Source organism: Plectropomus leopardus, chromosome 20 (genome assembly GCF_008729295.1).
Source record: "Plectropomus leopardus isolate mb chromosome 20, YSFRI_Pleo_2.0, whole genome shotgun sequence".
Taxonomy (NCBI): domain Eukaryota; kingdom Metazoa; phylum Chordata; class Actinopteri; order Perciformes; family Serranidae; genus Plectropomus; species Plectropomus leopardus.
The window spans coordinates 20,898,199-20,922,754 of NC_056482.1; the positions used below are offsets into that span (position 1 = coordinate 20,898,199).

The 24,556-nt window shown below is 38.7% G+C and overlaps 1 protein-coding gene across 1 annotated transcript in view; it reads left to right on the plus strand.

Annotated features, from left to right (window-relative positions):
• Positions 1 to 2,365: 2,365 nt before the first annotated feature.
• musk (muscle, skeletal, receptor tyrosine kinase) overlaps positions 2,366 to 24,556 on the plus strand; it is a 30,655-nt gene continuing 8,464 nt past the window's right edge. Inside the window, exons 1-15 of the mRNA XM_042509459.1 lie at positions 2,366 to 2,503; positions 8,682 to 8,808; positions 9,409 to 9,560; positions 9,727 to 9,854; positions 10,148 to 10,289; positions 10,424 to 10,548; positions 14,021 to 14,180; positions 14,647 to 14,653; positions 16,322 to 16,585; positions 16,720 to 16,913; positions 17,445 to 17,468; positions 18,001 to 18,089; positions 22,973 to 23,144; positions 23,320 to 23,506; positions 23,592 to 23,783. Of these exons, the coding sequence (XP_042365393.1) occupies positions 2,422 to 2,503; positions 8,682 to 8,808; positions 9,409 to 9,560; positions 9,727 to 9,854; positions 10,148 to 10,289; positions 10,424 to 10,548; positions 14,021 to 14,180; positions 14,647 to 14,653; positions 16,322 to 16,585; positions 16,720 to 16,913; positions 17,445 to 17,468; positions 18,001 to 18,089; positions 22,973 to 23,144; positions 23,320 to 23,506; positions 23,592 to 23,783 (2,045 nt within the window). The 5' untranslated portion in view covers positions 2,366 to 2,421. The remainder of the gene's footprint in view (positions 2,504 to 8,681; positions 8,809 to 9,408; positions 9,561 to 9,726; positions 9,855 to 10,147; positions 10,290 to 10,423; positions 10,549 to 14,020; positions 14,181 to 14,646; positions 14,654 to 16,321; positions 16,586 to 16,719; positions 16,914 to 17,444; positions 17,469 to 18,000; positions 18,090 to 22,972; positions 23,145 to 23,319; positions 23,507 to 23,591; positions 23,784 to 24,556) is intronic.

The following is a 24,556-nucleotide window of genomic DNA, read 5'->3' on the forward strand; positions in this document are numbered from 1 at the left end:
TTTGTTTTGGTGGTACTAAGAAAACCAGGGTCAAATGTGCCTTTTAATTGTAGCCATACCCAAAGTGTTTATGCCATCTCAACAGAAAACAGCTGGTAAGTTCAACTGTTCAAAGACAAGCAGTGTAATCCAATGCTCCATAATAAGACAAAATCCAGGATGACTGAATGCATGTAATGCAAACACGTAGGGCAGAAGACTGGTTGAGCTATTTACTCCATGCCAACAGTAGGATCCATGGTAATTCAGGGAGTACACAGGCAGTGTGCAATTTGTGAAACAAGTCTTTTTTTTTTCCACTTTTAAGTCTCTCTGATTAATTTAATTCAGTGTACACGTTATTCAGTTCACTATTGTGATTATACAAGAGGAGCAGTTCATTTCTGTGTCAGCAGAGGGAGTCAGAGCATTAGAACAAAAGCTGTCCAGAATTATCCTGCTGAGTCAGTGGTCCCTGGCATAGAAGTAGTGTGATACTGTAATGTTTATTTTTTCTTTTGGTCTGGTATTGGTTTCTTGGATGTGTTTGAGATACGTCAGAGGTGTGTTGACCTTATTAGAAAAAATAAAATCATGTATCCTGCATGACAGCATCACCTAGTGGTGTGCAGTGTCACCAATACAGAACTTCTAAAATGATGCACTGTAGCTGGTCTGCTTTGTACTTTATAGTACATATGTGTTTTTTTTTTTTTTTTTTTGTAATCTAAGACTTGAAGATAATATGAAATGAGAGGAAAAATATATGCGAAAAGAAACTAAATCTCCAATCTTTGTCACATGACATACTTTATGGCAGCCTTATGAAGGCTGTAGGTTTTGTTTTGCCAAGAGTTGGCATTCTCCAAAGTTCAAGATCCAGCCCCATTCTGTTGCACAAAATTACAGTCATATAACTACATTGTATGTACTTACATATACACATATAATTTCTGAATATTTGAAATGGTTTTGAACACTTATTTTCTGCAGCAACAATACTCTTGCACCTGATGCACTTTCTTACTCTCTTTTTAAAAAAAAAAATTTACTAAAGTAATTCTGCTGTTCTCTGCTACCAAACAAGAAAAGAAAAGCTGTCCTTATCATGTTCTAGTCTTGTAATGATTATTTTTCAATAAAAAACATTTACTATCTTTACTATATTAATTTGTCCCTGTGCTATTGGAAATAGTATTGAATCTCAATGTTTCTTCATGTATTTTATCAAAGTTAGAAATTCCATGAATGTGACAACACTAATTTACAACGCTTAAAACAACATATAAATTCTGCAGTGTTTCTTTTAAGAACAATGTGTAACTGTGCCTGCTGAGCAAGTACAATAGTTGACTCCATCCAAAGCAGAATGGATAAGGAGCAAATGAACTGAAATGCCATTCCTTTCCTAAAATAAAACAGGACATACAGGCTGGCAGGCAACAGGTGGACACAAAGGACTCTGTGTGTGTGTGTGTGTGTGTGTGTGTGTGTGTGTGTGTGTGTGTGTGTGTGTGTGTGTGCGTGTGTGTATTAGTGTGCATATGTGTTTGTGTGTCAACTTGTAACAGTAAATACATGTTAAATAGCAAGTTGGAATATGTATATTTGTTTGTAAAAATGAATATTGTTGCTAATGTTTTACAGTATGTATGTGTTAATAATCTTTATATCTGCATATAAGACTGAACACTAATGATAAAATTAGATACAGTGTATTGTGATGGACTGTATCTGAACAGTATTCTGACACTGAAATTTATGAAAAAGGAAAGCTCTCTTATGTTCTAACATCTGGGTGATGATGTGACTATTCTCTACTGCTTTAATTTCAGATTTTTCCATTTGTGTCGTGCTCTATACAGTATATAGGTATTCTGTTTTGTACTGCAGTATGCGGTAACTTGGACTGAATATAAGCAGAATTGGGCATAGGTGACAATAAAAGCATTGTACAGCATGCTAAAAAGTGGATTTGTAATGTATTATATAGTGCTCTCTATGTTTTGATTCCAATTTCAGTTGTATCCTAAATGTGACTTATTTAGACTGATGTGGCACTAGAAAGCCAAATGTTGAATACACTTTGTTGTGCAGTTCCACGAATAAACAGTACACTGACACTGTTGTTGATTACTGTGAATGAGGATAACTTTCCAGCACTGGTGCCTCAGAGCTTTGAGCAAAGCTACAAAACCTGAGCGACTGTACATGAGGACAGCTTGCAGCTGCCACTGTCCATCACAAACACACACACACACACACAGTGACTGAGCTGGTCCTCATCAAGCACAGAGCTCATGGTTGTCCCTGGCCAAGACACACGCAGACGCACACGGTGAAGAAACGCACCAAGTGAGAACGTCTCCTTACCAGCCATGGGAATCTAACCAGAGGGTTTATTCTGTACGCTTTGTTAAGCTGGATCACTCAAGAACCAGGATGAAGGCTCTAGAAACCATTTCAGTCTTCAAGATCCTCTTTCTGCTAGTTCTGGTCACCTCAAGTTACGGAATACAGAGAGGTATGTGACGTTTCTATATGCTTGTACTCAGAGGGCTTTTAAAAGTGTCTTTTTTAGGAGAAGTTGTAAAAGTCTATCAAGCACATTCAGGAATTGTAGCTACACACAACTCTGTATACATTATTTATCAAATATAAGTTGTTTTGTGCTTAAGACACACTATTAATAATTATCACAAAATGTAAACCGAAAACACTAAAACAGAAGATGAAAAAAGGATAAGGTTAAATCATACAGGACTTCCATCTCAATATGTGTACACGTGTCAGTCAGTAGGTTAAAGATCATCACACGCAAGGTGAGGAAAAATTAGTATTGTTAAGGAGCATCCTTTATTCTGGTGTCTGTATTTTACCTTTAAATAGTTTTGCGATAGAGAATATAGGTGGAGTTTCCCAACACATGTTGTTCTGAGATCACCTGTTTTTCACCACATCCTGTGGCGGAAAGGAGAAGGTGTTTATAGGCCTACATAGTGTAAATGTGACTAAATCTATATCCTTCCTACACACTTCAACATATGCTCTCTGCAGGCTGTTATAAAGGTGGTTAGGAACCAATTCACCTCCACCACAGTTGTGCTGTGAGCCAATATGATCAGAACCTCAATCCATATTACATTAACTCGTGTATTTCCTGTATTTTTTTGAGCCAACAGCTTTGATAAACCTTCAATGATTTTAATTAATTATCATCTACTATGAAATATAAAAGTATTGGTAAAAAGAAAACAGGTCCAGAAATAATGACAAACGGGCATCTCATTGGCTGCAGACTTTTGACCGCAGCAAGTCCGACTGTGTCCTCAGGACATACGAGATGGGTACCATATCAAATGTTGGCAGTGTTTTACAGTCACATGCACAGGCTTGCATTGACATACAATACATGTTTTATAAGTACAGATGTAGGGGTACATGTTGAAAATTGGCTCCGAAAAACAGGTGGTGTGGATGCTGTCACATTCTGCCAGGGAAGATATCAGAGCTGGGTTGGGGTGTCGAGGTGCAGGGCTGGGCTTGGCAAACATCGTGTGCTTTACATAATATGTTAGTGATTAAAAGACTGAAATCAATGTGGACGGCATCTGTCTTGTCGGTCCAAATCACTTGAGGCATCCTGTCAGCAATAACTTATGTGGGAGTGAGAAACATTATTTACCTTCCAGTAATTGGACCAAAACCCTTCACCAGACTTTCAAAAGCTACAGTTGATGTTCTGCTAATAAGAGAAAAAACAGATTGTCAGAGCCATTGAGATTTTTTTGGAAAATATACTACTTTTGTCATAGAAGGTGATATCCATCATCAAAGTGTTAATTTCTACACGCACAATATCTTCAGTGCACAAAAGAGCGTTTGCATCGTAAAGATTGTGAGTCTTTGACTGTCATTTAGCATGCAATGGACAGAAGAATCTCTCAGACCACTTGAATTACAATATGCTCAAAGGTTATTATGGGATTTTTGCCCAATGACGCCTGAATCAGACTGCCGACCCCAGCTTTAAGTGGTCAGAGGAAGTTTTTAACTTCGGACACAGTAGTGCAAGCTGTTTCCCCTGCCTCACACTGAACATGTCCAGAGTCCAGCTCCTCACATATGAGATCAATGAAGTACCCTTTTTTTCATCTCACTATAACCTGTAATTTGCAAAAGGAACTTTTAAGACTTGTTAGACTGAACTTAAATGAAGTGAACAAACGTGAACCAGTGTAAACATCTGTGAATAGATTGAGCAGAGTGTTACAAGCTGTGGCTGCAAATTAATATTTAGCAACTCTGAATTAGCAAGTGTTGTAAAACTGCACTATTGTATTCTCATTATTGTTAATATTGGCTCTTTGTTGTGGTTTTAGGCGTAGGTCTGTTGAGCAAAGCTGAGATGACACAAAATGATTTTCTTTTATGAGTTCTGTGGGGCTAAGCTGACTTTTATTAGCTGTGTTTGATTTCTTTTGAAATGAGCGTGAGCATCACCATTAAAATGTCCCCTAAAAGAATTATATCTGTCCTGAGGGCCTCCTCAAGTCGCAGTGTTCTTGGGAATAAGGCAGCTTTCCACTTTCAAGCTTTAAATTTATTAATGCACTGGTGACAGCATTAGACATCAGTACACCTCAGTTACTGCAGACAACATGTAATCATGTAAAATCAACATGTTGACATATTTTATAATTACCCACATAATCTGTTGACTATACATAGAGAGCAGAAAATATGTTGTAGCAGAATGACTCAAGACCATTTGTGCATGTAAACATGGCGTGCTAGGTTAAAAGGGTATCCGTGTGAGAAGAACCACTACAATGGATGACTCCCCCGCAGACATCTGATACCCTGACATGCCACAAGAACAATACTATTTTTGTGTTTGTTCTTGTTTGACTACAATGAAGGACTCGACTAAAAAAAACAGCATGTTTCTGGTCTGCATGACAGAATCAAGGAGAATGCTGCTTACAATTTTGATTAAAGCATGGAAAAAAGCTAGAGGATAAACTGCAAATCAAAGTAAACACCAAAAGAACCAAAGGATGTTATAAGTTATAATCTGTACAGAAGGTCCCTATTAAGATGAAGAAAAGATTGACAGTGAATACTGTAATAAATAAAACAGAAAACATGCTATTACGATTGAGTGAGGAAGATTTATTCATGGCCACTGCAGAGGAAGGCATCAACAAATAAAGAAATACGTAAATGGCACGTTGTAGATCAGTGGTTCTCAAACAGGGATTCAAGGGAGTTCCAGGGGGTCCAGAGAAAAATGGGGAGTATTTTATTGTCACTATTAAATTCACTAAGACATTAGCATTATGTGAGTAAGAGTAATAGGACTAACTATTCTGATCACAGGATTTACCTTCCCCAAGGTGATCTCCACAACTGTAGTTGACAACTATAGAATTCATGAACAGGTCGATTTTCACTGACCTCAAACAAATTCAACATATATGACAGTTCTAATGACCAGAGTTTTAAACATGTCTTTAAACTTATGGAATGGTCACTTACGCTATAAGTCTTTGTGATAGGGGTTAGGCAACAAAATGAGCTTGTTAGGTTTAGAAAACATATGATTTGGCTCTAAATAAGTACTTGTGTTGCTAGCGTACTGTCATGTATGTCATAAAACAGCCATATGTCACTTACATTGTATTCCACACATTTTAGCATACTATGTCACATTGTTATTAAAAGAAGTCAGCATTTACTTTGGGTCACAAACACAAACACAACACAAACGTCTCCTTGGTAAAAGTCCTGTTCTTGTTTGGCCTATCCATCAATGCTTCTGCCCAACATATACAGTCTTCATCCATCTTTAAACAGCATTACACAGACTTTGTCTGGTTTTATACTACCTTGTGTCATTTCTTTCTCTGTAGTAGTAATTATTACTAAGGCCACTAAAGGGTGCTGCCTTACAATAAACTTAAGCATCAGTTGTATTAAGCTATTTGCATATGTCACCTACACGGTAGTATTCTTTTCGGTGAAAGCAACCTGATAATATGTCCGCGTTTTGCAAAGACATTCATGTGGAAAAACAAACAAGTTCAGCAAACTCGCAACAGTTTTAAGCTCAGCATTGTATTTCTATGTACTAATGGACACACACAAACAGTAAAATTAAAGAAAGCGAGTGATAATAAAAGGCAGTTGGTTTGAATCAAGTAGTCTTTTGCAGTCCTTTCAGTAGAGGCCAGATGTGACCACTGTAATTGGCCTCCTCTGAAGGCCTCACCAGCACTCTATCACTTCTGGTGTCCAAACAGCATTTCATAACAAGAACCTCTCACAAGGTCAAATCCGGTGAGGCTCTCCATTTGCTCTAAATAATGAGTCATGTGGCTAAACATGAGCCACAGTGAAACCTTCACCCTTCAGATGTTGTCCATCTATGGAGACATAATATTGGCAACAGCAAAAATAACATCGAAAAAAACAACACATTTTGCAATAAACCCAATCACAAACCAGGCCAACCCAATCTTAGTTTAGCATATTACAATGCTATTTTGCAAATTAGCACTATAGGACAACTGAGGCTGATGGGAATGTCATTGTAGTTTTGCTGTTATTGCTGCTGGATGAAAATTCAGGGGATCACCAAAGTTATTAAAATTCATTCTTAGTAGGACATGAATGGAAACCCATCCAGTAGTCTTTGAGACATCCACAAATATGAACCTTTGGCTGGCACTAGGAAAATTTAGAGGATCATTTAGGATTCATCTGCAGGGAACCATGCATCTCTGCCAATTTTCAAAGCAATCCATCAGTTGTTCTCAAGATGTGTCAACAAAAGCCAAAAATGTCAACCTCCTGGTGGCGCTTAAGTCAAGGAATCACCAAAGTTATTGGGAATCATCCCGACGGACCATGTATATCTGCATAAAATGTCAATGCAAAACATCTTGTAGTTGTTGAGACATTTAACAAAGGAAACTTACAAACGTGAACCTTATGGTGATGCTAGAGGAAATGTCAGGAGTTTACCAAAGTTACTGAGGTTAACCCTCTGGGAACCATGCATATCTACCAAATGTCACAGCAATATGTGCAGTAATTCTTAAGACATTTCAGGAAAAGCCAAAACTTTCAACCTGCTAATGTCACTAAAGTCAAGGGATCACCATCATCATTGTGATTCATTGTCTGGGGATCACAAATATATAAAGTTTCATTGCAATCCATCCAACTGTGTTGAGATATTTTAGTTAAGTGGTAGACCACCTGACCAACAAACCATGTGTGTCATTCATATAGATATGCTACTTGCATGGCTAAAATTGAGATTTTAGACTGCATACATGAAATAATGTAATAAAGCAGGTACCAGTGAGATATTTCACCTTACTCTGACCTTGGCAAAAATTGCATCCCAGCATTTAAAAGCCCTTGCGTCAAGGGTTCAGTTTGATTTTCAGTAGCTTTCTGTCCATCACCGGTCCATGAATCAAACAGCAGCAGTGACCTGAGGTTGGAGGTGGGGATGTGGGCTGTTTTTTCCAGCTGTGTTGTTGTTTAAATCTTAATTTCAGAAAAGAGAAAACATGCACAACATCCTGTAAGCCTCATCCATGTCTATAATTTCCTTTATTTTTCTTCTTCACTTTCTTTGTCATTCCTTCTTCCCTCTCTGATCTTTCCATCTCTTCTCTCTTCTGTTTTCTATTTTCTCTCTTCCGCTCTTTAGTTCATACAAAGTTTAAAGCAATGCTGATGTCTCTAATCTGAATCCACATAAACAGCTGCTGCCTACCCCTTTGCTACTACAATCTTCTTCCATCCCCTTTCCCTTTGAACATGTCTTTTCTTTGTTTTTATTCCCCCTCTCATTTTCTCCCCTTCAATATATTCACCCAGAGTAAAAAATAAATACATGTCAGACCATCTAATTATTTATGTCCACTTGTCGGAAAATAACCTTTTTACCACAACCCCCTTTTGTGATTGAAGCAAACTGTATGGATGAGATAAATATTGATTTTCACCTGGTTTATATCACAGAAAAAAACAACTGGTTCTAATAACTTGCAGTGTACACACAACTGGTAATTTACCCATTTTCCTTTTAACGCAGCCCATCTGTGGCAACGGGATAGTAGGGGACAGTGTGCACACTGGGAATGGAGCCTATCCTTGCACCTTAAATTAAAGTATTGTCCTTGTTTCAACTTCTACTTGAATACAAAAACTAGTTAAACTAGTTAAGTCATTCATTTTCTGTCACTCTTCCATATAATTCTCTTTTTTTTTCTTCTAGCTTTGAATAAAGTTGGAAATTCCCAAATGCTTCATATATAATTTCAACAGTAAACAGACTTTTCATCCCCTGAAGGTCACCCCCCTGCTGCTCTACTTAGGTCAAAGCTGTAAGAAAACCTCCGATGTGGTTCCATTAGTCAACAGTCATTGCTGGAAACTGAGTGACTGAAACAGATGATTCAATCTACAATAAAAGCACCCAAAATGTCAAGTAATTTGGATGAAAAGATGCAGCTGTGATCTAGCTCAATGACACATTCAGCTATGTCCTCTGTAGTTTACAGAAAATAAAAGCATCCACTATCAATGATCTGTACGGGTTTTAACATAAAATGTGATGAATTTCTTGCTTTGTAACAAAAGTCTTTTTCTTTGCTTTTCTTTTTATCTTCACCGCCTAGCGCCTCGTATCATCACCTTATTAGAGACGGTGGACATACTACTCGATCACAATGCGACCTTCATCTGTGAAGTGGAGTCCCGTCCCCCCGCTGACATCACTTGGACCAAGAATAATCACCCAATAATGTAAGTTTACACCTAAATATCCAACAACTTTAGCATTCAGTGACTAATCTTTTAGACAAAAAATCTAATCATCTGTGAAATTTTATCTTTATTTTGGCTGCCTGTTTGATGCAAAATGCACTTTCCCATTTAGATATGTCGCATAACAATTCCAAAACTTAAAGTCTTTTTTAGTCCAGTGTCATCATGTGATGTATCCAAAGTTATACACTGTTTGGCCACCACTGAAATTGGCTTCTAAGCCTGGCGCACTTCCTGTTAAATAATGAAGCTAATTGGATAAAATGCATATAATATTAGCTGCTCATTTTTGACCATCGATCACACTGCAAACATTTGCAAAAATATGAAATATAAATAATGCCAATTACAAACATATTTACTCACATATTCAAACATTTGATAGGGGCGGCTTTGGCTCAGGAAGAAGAGTGATCATTTACCGGTTGGTGTGTGCAATGAATAATTATCTGCTGAGCAGGTGGCACCTTATATAGCGTGTGAATTGGAGAATGGTGCTGCATTGAGTGGTCACTTAGAAAAGTGCTGTATAAATGTGGTCCATTTACTACGTATATTTCCTTTTCCTTGTCTGACCAGGTACTATGACCCTCGGTACATAACCAGGGAGAAGGGACAGATGCTGACCATCCCTCATGTGAGAGAGTCGGACAATGGAGAGTACTGCTGCCTTGCAAGTAACGGCATTGGAGAGGCAGCCAAGAGCTGTGGAGCTCTGCAGTTAAAGATGAGTATGTTGACTTTTATTTCTCAAGACTGTATGGCTCAAGGATCAATCTTGATCTTGAGTCCCTATTTTTTTAAAGTATATGCAGATTATAAATCTCTTTTATGAAAAACACACTTACAATATCATTGAAACAAATGGCTAAACCATCTTGTCACTCTCTCCGACAGAGCCACAGATCAAACGCCATCCAACCAATGTGACCCTTTTGGTAGAATCCAAAGCAGTGTTGCCTTGTGTTACGCTCGGCAACCCCAAACCGGATGTTACCTGGCTCAAAGACGATGAACTTATCAGGGTAAAATATGCACTATCCATTGTTTTAAGTACAACAAGTACAACAACAACAACAACAACAACAACAACAGGACATTTATGGAATTTTTCCAGCTACATGAAATGTTTCACTGATTATAAGCAGTTAGTTACAAAATCACTGGCTAAGGGTACAGACTACAAAGTTATCCAGACTGTAGATTAATATTAACAAAAGAAACAAAATGCCTTCTTATTTGGCTTGGTCTTGGGTGTCTTGTAAAATTTGGGAAACCAAAAACAAGGAGGATAAAAGAATTGTCCAATTTCTCGTAGATCAGCGACCGTGTAACCATTCTTGACTATGGTGCACTGAAGATCCACAACATACAGAAGGAGGATGCAGGACAGTATCGCTGCGTGGCCAGGAATAGCTTTGGTTTGGCCTTTTCGAAGCCTGTCACCATAGAGGTACAGGGTATGTATTTTAAAGTGGTTTCACTTTCTATGCTTAGTACAGTGTGTACATACGTACTTCAGTCCAAACCAGTGTCACATAATTGTTTGGTTGCAGTATGTGTGTGTGAGTTTATGTCTGCGCTGTGTGTTCAGCTCCAGCACGAATCTTGCGAGTTCCTAAGGAGAAGAGAGTAGCGTATGGCAGCCAGATTTCCCTGGAGTGTAACGCCACAGGAAATCCGATCCCCACCATCACCTGGCTGGAAAATGGGAATACTGTGAGTGTTCAGCTTTAGCGTTTTTGTGTGTGCAGAAGCAGATGTTTATTGGTTTCTAAATAGTCCTTTGCTCTTTCTTTGTATTTTTCTGTTGAAATCTTTGTATCTTTATGAATGTATTTCTGTTCTGTCTAAGCCAACAAGACACTAAAGCTCTCCATTGAATTTTTACCATGAAATACAAGGCAATTACATTGTTTAGGTAGTAGCTACACCCAAATGCTTGTGATCTCACCAGGAGTATTGTTGTCTCCTTCACAGTGAGTTAAGTTTGGCTCAAATGTTCCTCAGCCTAGCCAGCGTCAGAGAAATTCCATCACGTAGCTGACATTGTGACACATTGTCAACTGCAGAGCCTGACATAATGGGAAAGCTGTGACAATAACCGGGAAAGCCAACATGCATTGCAGTCTAATATAATACTCACATTAAGTTTTATTTATGAAAGCTTCATCTTCACATACTGCGGTGTAGATCTGGAACCTACACAGTAACATTGTCTGGTGGCAATCAGCTGCTGAGCAAACTGGTAGATCTGAATAACAGACACAGGGTTTAAGACAATAATTTACTGCATAAATAAACTGACCTACAGTACATTTTTAAAATCCATGACTTTTTTTTAGTACAAATTCTTCATTGGGTTTCTTGCTTGGCATACAGACATACAGATCTGTACAGCTGATGCAGATGCTAAGTCTATAGTGTCCCATTAATTTTGGTCTATAGAAGCAACATACTCTGCTCAGAAGTGATTTAAAGCTTAATGATGATTTTTTGAGACACCTGTCACTGTATGTGTGACTGTGCATGACAACAGTGGTATGCTGTCTATTTGTTGTCCATGTAACTTGATAAAAAAAAAGAAAAAAAAAAGATTAAAATCATAACACAGGAGTTAATTTGCAAGGGCAAATAGGAAGAACAGGACATGAGCGACGCTAATCCACACACACACGTACAGTATACTGAAATGCAGACACACAAGAAATCACACAGTTATCCCCCGTCTCCCTGCCTGTCTTTCTCTTTCTCTCTCCTCCACACACAGACACAGTTAAAGACTGGCTGTGGGATCAGTGATATAAACAGCAAAGGAATTCTCATTATAGTGACAGAGGATTGAAGAGATTGCTTTCCATTTAGCCAACAATTCACGGTGTTATCAGTTATTAATTGGGATGCCTTTTTAAAGGAGCAAGCAATGTTCTCGGGGTGTCGAATGTTTTGTGTTAACTGTAGACTTGTGTGAGAATCTGGCTCGATGGTCTAACAGCCCAGCCATGTAAGGTGGTTTCCTTGGAATATATAGCCTCTACAGAGGGCTGGTGTTTATTGAGATCATAAAAAGAAGGAAAACTGTGGGAAATGAAACAGTACCTGAAGATAAATATTTTGATAATGCAGGAAAACAGACACAGATTTTGTGACAGGGAGAGTCAAGTGTCTAAATATTATAAGGTATGCTAAGTCTAAAAATCTATTAATAATAATAATAATAATAATAATAATACAAATGTTCAAATTAATAATAAGGTAATAGTAATAATTATAAGAAGAAAAAAAAGGGCTATCCCATAACACTGGACCACAGCAAAACATGGAAGCCATTATGATGGTTTTGTTTCAATCCCCCTAGCATTTGTAGCCACATGCAATGCTTTTAGAGACAACAGGAGAAGTCACTATTAATGACTTGTGGCAAGTACAAACATTTTTTTTTCTTATACTGCAATAATGTAATTTAAGTAAAACACCAGGAGAGTGAGTTCTCCACTTCCTGTAGGCAATAAAGAGTATTAAAGAAACAATGCTCTATTTAGATTTTAGTGGCTGCACTGAAATTAAAATCTTGTAAATTTTGTCATGCACTTGCTCCTCTTTTTTTCTTTTAAGAGGGCTGTTTTTTTTATGCATAGTAGTCTCACTTTTCCACTCCACCCCTACAAACCTCTGTGATCCTCATAAAAAGTACCCAATTTTAAAGGCTTGAAAAAATCACAAATATGGACTTACATACTTGGCCACCTTAAAAATGTTACATTTAAATGACATTTTTTAAGCATGCCATTGCGGGCAGACATACACCACATAATGTCTGGGTTTTAACAGTCTTAGGTGCTAGCTACAATGTGATTACAGGGCCCATAATGCTTGTAAATAATGTGTGTGTGTGTGTGTGTGTGTGTGTGTGTGTGTGTGTGTGTGTGTGCTGATTAAAATGACTGTGTGAGTTGCTTTTCTGGCAGCTTGTTGAGGTTATTAATTTCAGCCTGGCTGCTGGATCGTGCTCGTCCTAAAAACAGGCGGTGTCAGACACAGCTTCAAATATAGACACCTCGCACATCAGCACCTCAAACCACCCCCACACACACTCCACAGAGTCCCACATGTATATATATAAATGATATATCTGAGTGTTGTGCAGCAATGCAAAAACTAAAAACAACAAAGACATTTTATCTGGTTACATCTGCCCAGTGTGAATACCAGGGAATTCTTAAATCTTTTAAATGATCACAAGTCGTTATATTAATGCCAGTCAAATAGTGTTCGACTCAGCACCCACGACACTGCAGTATAATCAGTTAATGAACACATTACACATACAATCTAAAGACTTTTTTAAAATATAATTCATGATGGATTTTTTCGGTCAAATTTTCCCACCTTCATGATATGTTTACAACTCAATTTGTGTTACTGCCATCATCTGGTAAGTAATGGGATCAAAAGGCCTGCTACACCGTTTGATCTCATAAGATTTAAACCTCTGTGATCTGGATATAACCAAACTCATAATCATCCTGGGACAGAAATGATACCTGCTAACATAGGGCAACGGTCATTTCTTAGCTTTCATTATGAAATCTTTGACCAACAAAATTCTCACCTAATTATTTGAAACTCATCAAAGATGTCCTGCAGATTGGCTTCAGTTACAGGTTAAAAAGAAAAAAAAGAGCTTGGAAAGTTTCAGATATGCTGCCATACCTCAATGGAATCATTTGTAACATTTAAAAGCTTCATACTTTATAGTACTAAAGAGAGGCCCAATTATGATGTTTTAGGGCATATAGCTGTAGTGAAGTCTGTTTTTAAAGTTGAACTAATCAGTATTAGTGTATTGGAGCATTTAGCAGCTAAAGAACTAAATATTTCCATTGAGAGTTGGCGGAAACCACCTATTTAATGTCTACTGTTGCTCTGTGCAGATGTTTAAATATGCAAAAGTTTTGCATCACAGCAGTATAAGATAATATAATATGACAATGTTGTGTTTTCAGGTTGTTGTGCTGCTCTCAAGTGAACAAAAAACAATTAATAACTATTTTTGATGAGAGGAGGCATGTAACATGCTTAAAGACAATACAGTTATGGTGAATATTTTAAGTGTAATTTGTCCTTTTATATGAAATTATTTCTGCTGTCTTTTGCTTTGCTGTTCATGTTTTTTTTTCTTGTTTTCTAGATCACAGGCGCATCAGTCGAAGAGACTTTGACAGGAGAGGTGATCCTGTCCGTTCTTAAAGTGACGGTGAATAAGCCAGCTCTGTATACATGTCTGGCCTCCAACAAGCACAGCGCTGGAGCCAATACTGTCAAGGCAACAGCTAAAGTCACTGTCGCAGGTAGTGAACCCCCTTTTTTTTTATCTCCATTTGATACAGTTTTTTCCAATCATTTTGAAGTTAGCAAGCCAAATACCATACATACTTGTAGCTCTTATATCTGTGTGTGTAAGGGGGTTGTCACTGCTTTGTCTTGAATTACAGTATGTGACCTGCCAGTTTTATTGGTTGTGTTTTGTGTGGCTTCAGCTGTTGGTTGTTCCCCCACATTTGGTTCCTACCTCAGCCCACAGTCACCTAAAACAAACACACACATGCCGTCCTCCCTGACCACACACACTGTTCCTCCACCTGGCTATCCCTCAGTCTGCTCAAAGTTAACCATGAGTTGGTAAAAGAAGCACCATGGTTGGTTTTCTCTTCATACTGAGACTGATTTTTGTCTTTTTCCCTCCTCTCTTCTCCCCTTTTCTCCTGCTTATGTTTCTTCAACCAACAAATTCTGGATATTGTCACTTCCCCATAGAGTGGAGGTAAGAGAAATGGGCCTTATATATGTTAAATTTCTTTACCTTTTGTATCATGTTTTCCCTCCATGTTTCTCCTCTCTTCATTGCATGGTAATTTGTGACTGCATGTGCACATGTACAGTTAGCACACACCACACACACACAAACACACAGACACACACACTTGCAAACAGCACAGTACAGGTTTGTGTGTGTTTCAGCTCGGTTGAACCACCTTGAATCATAAAAATGACACAGCACATTGTTGGTCACTAAATTCTATGTGGACACCATCTGTGTTTTCACTGTGTTTGAAGAAACTAAGTGCCGTTGCTTCCTTTGGTTCTGCCGTAGACAATATGCATTTCAACTCTTGCAATAAACCTTCAGTGCCAAGAGGGAGCCAGTCTGTAAGTCACTCATATGGTGTGAGCTGAATTTGAACTTTGCTGTACCCCAGTTACCACATCTGGACTATGTAACTGCAGAGAGAGCAAGATAGATAAAGAGAAAGGTAAGAGGAACGAAAGGTAGTTGTTGGCTTTGGGAATGGCCTGATGAGAATTTCTGATGCAAGAATGAAGAAGGAGATAGTGGATTGCAGGTCAACGATAAAGCCTAAATGGTTAGATTTTACATGTTTGTCAACTTATGAGAACATCTGGAGCATATATATATATAACACAGAAACTGGGAGTCAAAGAGAGAAAGTAAAAAGACATTATGATGGGGTTGATAGATTTACAGATCAACTTTAAGTTTGATGGTTTGACTCTGCTGAAGCATCAAGTTTCCCATGAGGTGACATCTGGAGTTTGTAAGTGGTGCGGTACACCGACTGTCAGACAGACAAGCAGGCAGAGAGAGCCTGGATGTGAGGCAGACAGAGACATGTGGATCCACGCTGGAGGATGAACAGACTTAAGTCCAACAGGCAGAACAGGATGCAGTTTCATATGGACTTTCTACAGCCTTTTCTGAGAGCACATCTGGATGATTTTAAAGAAGATATTTCACATGTAGATCATTTATTTTTTTTTCTTTTCTTTTTGTTAAGTGCACACACCTCCACAGAAGTTAACTGTCAGTTAGCTAACAAAGATCCCGCAGATAAAGATTAAGATTTAGTATTGGATATGATGGATAAAATATACGAAGGGAAAGATGAAGGGATTGCAGGAAGTGGGATGAAGGAATGAGGGTTGAGGTATGAAGGTAAAGGGTAGAAGGGATGAAGGGATAAAGGGCGAGGGATTAATGGATTAGGGATGAAATCTGGGTCATGGACGAGCGTCATGATGGACGTGTCAGATGAAGGTGTGAACACAGGTTAACACAGGTGTCCAAGCTCATATGTACAATATCAAGTTTCAGACAAGCAGAAACAAAAGCAATACTTACTCCCAGATTATACTTTTTCACTCCAGTTACAGTCGATATCAATGACTTAATTTTTACTATGCCATACTCTCTAGAGTAATTATGGTTTAGCTGAGGGGTCTTTCATGTTTTGGAGGACTATTTAGGAGTTAGAGAACATTGGTGAAATGAGCACAAAGTGGTGTACAGAAAAACAAGCTGGTATAAAAAAATTAATGAAAGATAAATGCACATTTTGGATTCTTTTGGGTGAGGCAATCAAATCGTATACTTGTGTGTACATGGATGTTTATGTATGTGTTCTACCCACAGACTCTACAAGGGCATCGCTGGCTACTGCAGTGCGTATCGTGGAGACGTGTGCCGCACCATCCTGCGAGATGACTTGCTGGTTTTCTTTAACTCGTCCCTATCGGATCCCGAGGACATGCAGGAATACCTGGTTCAGAGCTGGTGGACAGAGCTGGAAGGACTCAGTATGCAGTGCAGTCCTGCGGTGCGCTCACTGCTCTGCCACTCCTCCTTCCCTGACTGCAACCCATCAGGGTTAGGACCGGCACCTAAACCTGTCTGCAGGTAGCGTATGCAGCTCTTTGCTTCCATTGTACTCTTTGATAGAACCGTATACGAATCACCTAAGTTACAAATTAACTTATGTTAATTTGATGGCACATCATCATCTCTTTTTTTTTTACCCCTTTACCAAACAGAGAACACTGCCTGGCAGTGAAAGAGTTGTACTGCCATAAGGAGTGGTTGGTATTAGAAGGCAGCAGTTCAGTCCAGCCTGGTGTCTTCAGCTCTGTCACTGGGTCCAACACTCACAGTTCACTGCTGCCCAACTGTCAGGCCTTACCGAGCCTTCGCACAGACCCCGATGCTTGTACCCATGTCCCTTTTGTAGGTAAGATATCACGTCGTGAGACAACTTTGAGTAGTATTTCAAAAAAAAGAAGCACATTATCTAAAATGTGAAGAATTACATGGACTCACTTGAGGAGTTAACTGAAACACGGTTTATTTGAAAAATAATAAGTATATATTTGAATTGTTTTGGCTAAATATTCAGCACTGAAGAAACTGCTTGAGCAATCGAGCAGAAAAGCAGAAAGGAAATGCAGCATTACGTAAAAGAAAAGCAACTTACAGCCAAATAAAGCTCGGCCTGCTAAACTGCAGGTCACTGATACTGATGAGGTCATTAAGAGGGCCTGACTTGCTGAGCCAAAATATACAGCTGCAGGCTTGTGTGTGTGTGGTGTTGCTTTAAAGGATGTAGGTGTAGAAACATGCATGTTTTTTTTGTAATATAATGTTTAATGTACTGGACTGACCTTTAGTGCTATACTGATTTATGCATGATATTTTTTATTCAGAATACTTAATAGCTGTGATTACTAAATCTGTTTTTTTTTTGGTTTTTTTTACATTTCAGACATCAAGAGGGATCAAATTACAAGTAAGTGTGAGAAGTGTTTATGTGCAACACAAATGTATTTGTATTAATCAGCACAATCAATGACAAAATGACAGGAAATGCAGTTTAATACTACAGCTCATGGAGTTCTGGGAGCAATAGACAAATCATTGTTGTTTTAATACAGGAGTCAAACAAAAGTTGGCCTTTTTTTTTTACCACTGAAAAGCTCCATGAAAAACCACATTGCATTTCCTGTGAACCCTTTATGATAAATGTAAAGTTGTATTTTCCCAGTTAAATGCTTTTTTTTTTTAAATGAAGTTACAGCAATAACCTTAATACAGTGTTTTTTATCCACAAAAGTCATCCTTGACACACTGCAATGCAAATATATAAGTTTTGCAATACTTCCATCAGTGGTCAATAGGCTCAAACACCATTGTGTTCTCTAGTTTCGAGAGTGATTTAACGGACAATTATTCAAATGAAAAGCTTCGAGATGTTTACTTTAGATCATCATCGTTGAAAATTACACATTCATCATATATCCCTTTTTGTTTTGTGTCAACAGCAACATGTTACAATGACAGAGGCCGTTTCTACCAAGGCAGCGCAAATGTGACAAGGTCTGGGATACCATGTCAGCGGTGGAGACAACAGGTATTGTGGATTGTGTCTACGTGTATGTTTCCACATATATACGAGTCAAAAATACAGTGTAGTTACAAAAGAACCACATGTGAATAGAGGGTGGGGTCCACAAAGACTTAATTAGTGCAGAATCTGCTTATGGGAATGTCCTCATGTCATTTTGTCATGTTTAAAACTATAGTCTGGCTTAACAATGACCTGCCAATTACATTTGCTACATACTAAAGATGGAAAAAATTAAAAGAATACAAGGGCATTGTTAAATAGGGTTGATAACATCTAAGGGCGTTGGTAGCGAGGCCGCCAACACAACTAATGCCTGTATTTATGAATGTATCCAAGAATCCAAGTTTCCTGCAGATTTTAACCAGTGAATAGTTGAAGTGTGACTGATACTTTGTGTGTGGATGTTTAGTTTTATATCAAACATTCCTGGCCTCTAACCAGAAACACAAAAACACAAAAATGCTTACAAGTGCAAACATCACGGTGCATACACACACACTCACACAAACACATAGGCCCTGTGGCCCAACAGCCTCTTTATGTTTTTATGGCTTTGCTCAGTGAGAGAGTCTGTCAGGGTAAGCTGTTACTACTCTCCTGTGCAGTGTGTGTGTGTGTGTGTGTGTGTGTGTGTGTGTGTGTGTGTCTGTGCCAGGTCAGCAGAGAGGGAGGGGCTCATCATGTCACATCCTGCCTCTGGAAGCAATTAGCTTTCACACGCATATGCTGCACAGACTCTGTAACACACACACACACACACACACACACACTTACACTTGCTCACAAACACACAGACACGTGTCATGAAACTGAGAAAAATGTTTATGTGATTCACAAATATTAGCAAATTTTCTGTCTCCTTTTTCTCTTTTTTTTTCTCAACACAGTTGGCTTCAGTTCACAAACCAGTTTCACATTCCAATACATGTGCACATAAGAACACATGATGCTAAAATTTTGAATGTATATTTCTTGCAACCTACAGTAGTGACCTGACGAAGCAATATTTCATATTCTTATTCTGTGGGATCACAGGTCATGTTAATAAAAAGCCCAATCTCCACACCCACTGTGTAGTATTTCCCCACTGTGTTGGAGTTGGTCCTAGATGCTGTAGTGGAGTGTTTGGCTATTTTAGTACAATGCCATACATGTAGCTATCAAGTAAATATTTTCCCTCTTTTCAAGATTCTCCTTCTAAAACAAGTGAGCTTGATGATTCAAAAAACTCAACTAAAGACAGCATTTTCAGCCAATCAATTAAGCTAATATAACATATTTTTTCTTGCTAGCTAAAGCTGGCAAAAAACAGCTAGTTAGCATTTTAGTAGACAAAAGTGATGAAACTCACCTTTGTCTGAAATCAAGGACTCATTCTTGCAAAAATTACTTAAAATTGGCATGATAACACCTAGTGTTAGTTGTCATATTAAAACGCTTTCTGGTAAGGTGTTTTTCAGGAGCTCAGCTGTTGCAACAATACAAGCCATCAGAGTAAATGAAACATTTTACATACAAACAAAGCTAAAAAAACCAAAAGTAAACAAATGTGTAATTGTTCATTGCCTCCTCTAGTCTTCCGACCACTTTATACACAGGTGGCAAAGGCTACCATACATAAGGACATCTGCTCATCAGTTTTTTACACACACACCATGACACAAATACCGAGAAAATTGGAGAGCAATATCTTGCCCAAGGATACATTCAACATGGGGTATTGAACTGCCCATCTTCAGATCAGTGGATGAGCTGCTCCATCTCCTGAGCCACAGCTACCCAAATGTTGATTATATCTATCACTGTCTGATCTTTGACCACCAGTTTTGGCATTACCAACATATTTGAGTGAGTACGCTCTCTAATTCCCCATTATACATGGAAACAAGACAAGCATTTGAAGTTAAACATTGAATCTGTAAATCTGCAGAATGCCTGTTGGGTTTTATTCTGAGTGGCTGAGAATGAGCCCTATGTTACTTAATAATATGATATCTTAAATCTATTATCGTTAAACCTGAAGACCATCTGTGTACATATACACATATATTGGAGGACTGAGTGGCTTGGGGTGTCATTTTCCTTGAGTGGGTTTTGTGGTCTAAAAAAGTCTGAGAACCCCTGGCCTGCACTTAAGTCAGGAAAGTCACTGAGAAGATACCATGACTTCAGGAAGTGAGAATGAAGCATGTGCTACTTCCAGGAAAATAACCCCTGTAATTCTGTGATATAATGAGCTGGCCAAACATAAATGAAAAGGTAGGCTGTTAAACATGATGGGATTACTTTGATGATGATGCTTAAGTTTCTGGCTAGCACCAAAGCCTTCATTTCCTGTTGTAAGTATAATGATAGCATGATTGGGATTATGTCTGGAAGAACAGTTCTCCCAGAGAGCAATGAGAACCTGATTGCAGCATTTTCTCTCTGAACTCAAATTGCCTTCATGTGGACCCATTCGGTTAAAATAAACGTTCCTCTTTCATGGGAATATTTTTCACAACTACTTATTAACAACTAAAATAACACAGAATAAGGCTTCTGAAATGTCAAAATTGGAGTTAATATCCACTACACTGTGAGTGTGCATGATTTGAGTGTCCTTTGCTATTTGTGTCTACATCTTAAAATTTGAGGCATGAATCATCTGTTAGTCATAATACTCTGTATAATAACTGATAGTGGATTACAGTTGAAACAAGATGTAGCTTCTACATGCCTACCTGGTCCATTAGAGTCACAAGAAAAGCAGCTGTTCCTAATACTTTGCACAGTTAGTGTCGTTTTTCTAGACTATACTATGTAAGATACTTCAGTGATAGCTCGGTCCAAAGTCATCATTTACCTTCCATGCATCAAAGAGCAGATGTTTTTAAGCAAATGTTTTATAGTGGATATAAAATATTCTGCATGTATGAGTCCTGTAGGAAATGAACCCCAAACTCTAATGTTCCATGTCATATGTTACTCTCCATAGTAGAATCACATTTATGGTCAGCACATACTCAACACATATTGTATGTATGCTATAGTGTGCATTGCATGTGAAGTGGCCTATTTTCTGCTTTTTGTGTGGTTTGGAGTGATAGAAAACTAGTGCAGCCAAACATTGATTGTTGCTACAAAACACCCACATTTAGTGTCTAGAAAGCCACTGGTAAAACACCGACAGGTCTCTACAAAACACCCACATTTGGTGCCTAGAAAGCTTCTGGAAAAACATTGACAGGTCGCTACAAAAACCCCCATGTTTTAAGCCTAAAAAGTCAATGGAAACACAGCAATGACTCACTAAAACACAAACAGTGGTCTGCAGCATCCCACCATCCATCATCCCCTCCTCTTCCCAATATATGTCAGTTTGTATACAACAGTACGTCACTTCAGAATCGTTAATACGCATAAAACTTGTAAATGTAAAGTCTTTGTGGTTTGCAGAAACATACTTTGCCAACAGTTTCTTCCAGCAACTGGGCTGGGTATTTGGAATAATGACTGTTCTCCTTCATAAGCAAAGGCTCAAGAGGCATGACATGGTTATAGTGCTATAAAACCTCCTCAGGTAGAGGGCTTGTGGATGACTGGACTCCACATCCCATCTCCTACCAGGAGTTAATGCTGGTTTCTTTTAAACATGTCCACAGTCTTCCCTGTTCCTAAACTAAGTGGTTTTGGTTGACCATGTAGTTTCTTGCATAATGACAAACTATGTTATCCGGCAAACAGGTGTGCCTGATCAGGAAATGCTCGTATAGATTGTTTTGGAAGGCAATGACAAATTACCTATCCTGCCATTTAGGGAGGAGGACTTGTTGTTTTTAACATTCCTGGCACCAGCAGGAATCCTGTGAGCAGTTTGTGTTACACATTCAGCTACAGCAGCACATGTATGGAAGCCAGCCGTTTCAGCTCATAACTTCATATCTCTTGGGATAGGTTGGACCATTGCTCTTTTGATGACTAAAGCTCATGACACACGAAGACACCAGATGTTCTGTATTTGAGTTGGCTCTTAAAAGATTGCAGATACAACCGTGCAACTCTAATATCCCTCACTGTAGTACATTTTACACCCTCTGTGGTTATTAAACTGTAACCTTAGTGCAGACCTTAAACAAGGCCTTAAAAAATTTATTTAAGTACTTCTTAGCCCATCTTAGATTTTGATGAAGAGTCAGATTTTTTTATTTTTTATTTTTGGAAAAGTCAAAACCATAGAAATGGAATGCATAGAGGGGACACTGAACTTTTCCCATGGTAATTTTCCTAGAAAAAATGAAAATGGCGATTGTCCTTAGTTGTTAAGGTGACAACATAGTGAGTTCAGGGCTTGCTCCAAGTCAGTCTGTTTATACTGACTTTTGTACGTTAGTTAGCCCACAACAACAGTTGCAATGGCAATGATCCAAAGAAAATGGCTGCTGCCCTGACCATCCTGCTACACTGATTTGAATGAAAATGTCCATTCTAATCTTGTTGTATTTCTTTGGCTAAAAACTTTCTCCATTGAAAATCTGCTTGGAAAAGCTCTTGAATACTTGAGGAAAACAAATACAGCAAGACATTTATTGATCATATTTTACTGATCCCTCAAGACAAGTCTGTTTCCTTTATGTCCTCTCCAGAGCAAAGGGTCAGTAGTAGAACACAACAGATAATGCTTTACCCAGAAACGCCTCTGAACAAGCAGGCTGGATCTCTGATTTACTCCCCTTACAACCACAGGGAGCAGAAAGAAACTGTAAATTTCTGACTGAGCATGAAGTAAAGGGCTCCTTGTTTCCCAATTCCTCTTATACTTAGTTCTATACTGCTTATTGCTTTTTGAAAACGTCAACAAAGCTCTTCTTCCTTGATGACTTTCTCCATGTTTCTCTCACCTGTAGGTTCCCCATCAGCACCGACTGTCAGTGGATGTGATTCCAGAGTTAAGGAACTCAGAAAACTACTGTAGGAACCCGGGAGGAATCAGCGACAAGCCCTGGTGTTACACCTCAAATCCCAACATACGATGGGAGTACTGCGCTGTGCCACACTGTCAGGAGAGCGTAGCATCAGGTACTTCCTTTTGCGCAGCTATTTTCTATTCCAGTTTTCAATTTCACATCATAAAATCCACTTGGCAAAGAGACAATATAGGATGCCCTTTTACCAGTTAGGATCTAGCATGCAACTTAAATTTTAGATAAGGTTTTGGGATTATGCCTTCATTTTAACTGTTTCTGTTTGTCAGTGATAAATACAGAGATACCAGGGCCTCGTCAAACTTCACGTCTCCCTCCAGCGACCACAATATCATCTCCAGCTTACTCCATGTCCGTCATTGTCATCATCCTGACTGCACTTGCAGCCACAGTCTTCCTTACCATCAGCATCCTCGCCTGCCGTAGACGGAGGAAGCAGTGGAGAAATCGGAAGAGGTACGATAAAGACAAAATACGCAGTTTTTTATTAATCTGGGTTGTGGCCTTCTTTTGATTTCTCACTCATCTTTTCTTCCTGCAGAGCAATGGAGACACCAACACTGAGTGCTCTTCCATCAGAGCTCCTGCTGGACCGACTCCACCCAAACCCCATGTACCAGCGGGTTCCCCTGCTGCTGAACTCAAAGCTGCTGGCCCTCGAGTATCCCCGAAATAACATCCAATATGTTAGAGATATTGGAGAAGGAGCCTTTGGACGAGTTTTCCAAGCCAGGTGAGAGGGTGAGATGCAGCAGAGGGAAAAGGGGAAATTTTATACGTATATTCAATTGATTAATACCATGAGAGACCAAGAAAGACTGGAAAAGAGGTTGAACAGCTTTCCACCCCCATATGGGTCAATCAAAGAGGGATTTTTATTTGCAATATTACATTACTCAGACTAATATTTAGTATTGCCATGTCATCATCATAATCGCTGCCACGGGCTAACATGCTGAGGTGGATATTTCTCAGGCAGAGGAAGAGAAAGGGGTGAGACAGGTTTAGGAGTGAGAGAGGGGGGATAGAGTGACTAAACAAGGCCACTGGTCATTCTGAGAACTGCTGCGTCATTCACAGAGTCACAAGCCGAGCTGCTACAGGTGTCACTTTCACTCCACACTGACGCTTGCTCACAGCAAGACACAAATGTCGCAAACTAATCCCCATGATCAGACTAAATACCAGACCTGGGTCATAAAATCATTGCATTTTTGAAATGTCATTAATCTATTAAAACATGTGAACATATACAAATCTATATTTTAGGCTTAAGGCGACTATAAGGGGTTTGTAGTTTTGTTCTTTAGGCAGATATTGGTCATATATTCAAGTTGTGACTTAGCAGGAAACTAAAATATAATAACTGACCGGTGCAGCATTGACTAAAGATATTCAAAATCTAATGATTCAGTCAATTAAAGGCAATATATTCAGGGCAGCTAGTGATTAAATATAGAGATTAAAGTTTTGTTTAACCTTGTAGAACATCATAGAGAGGGTGGT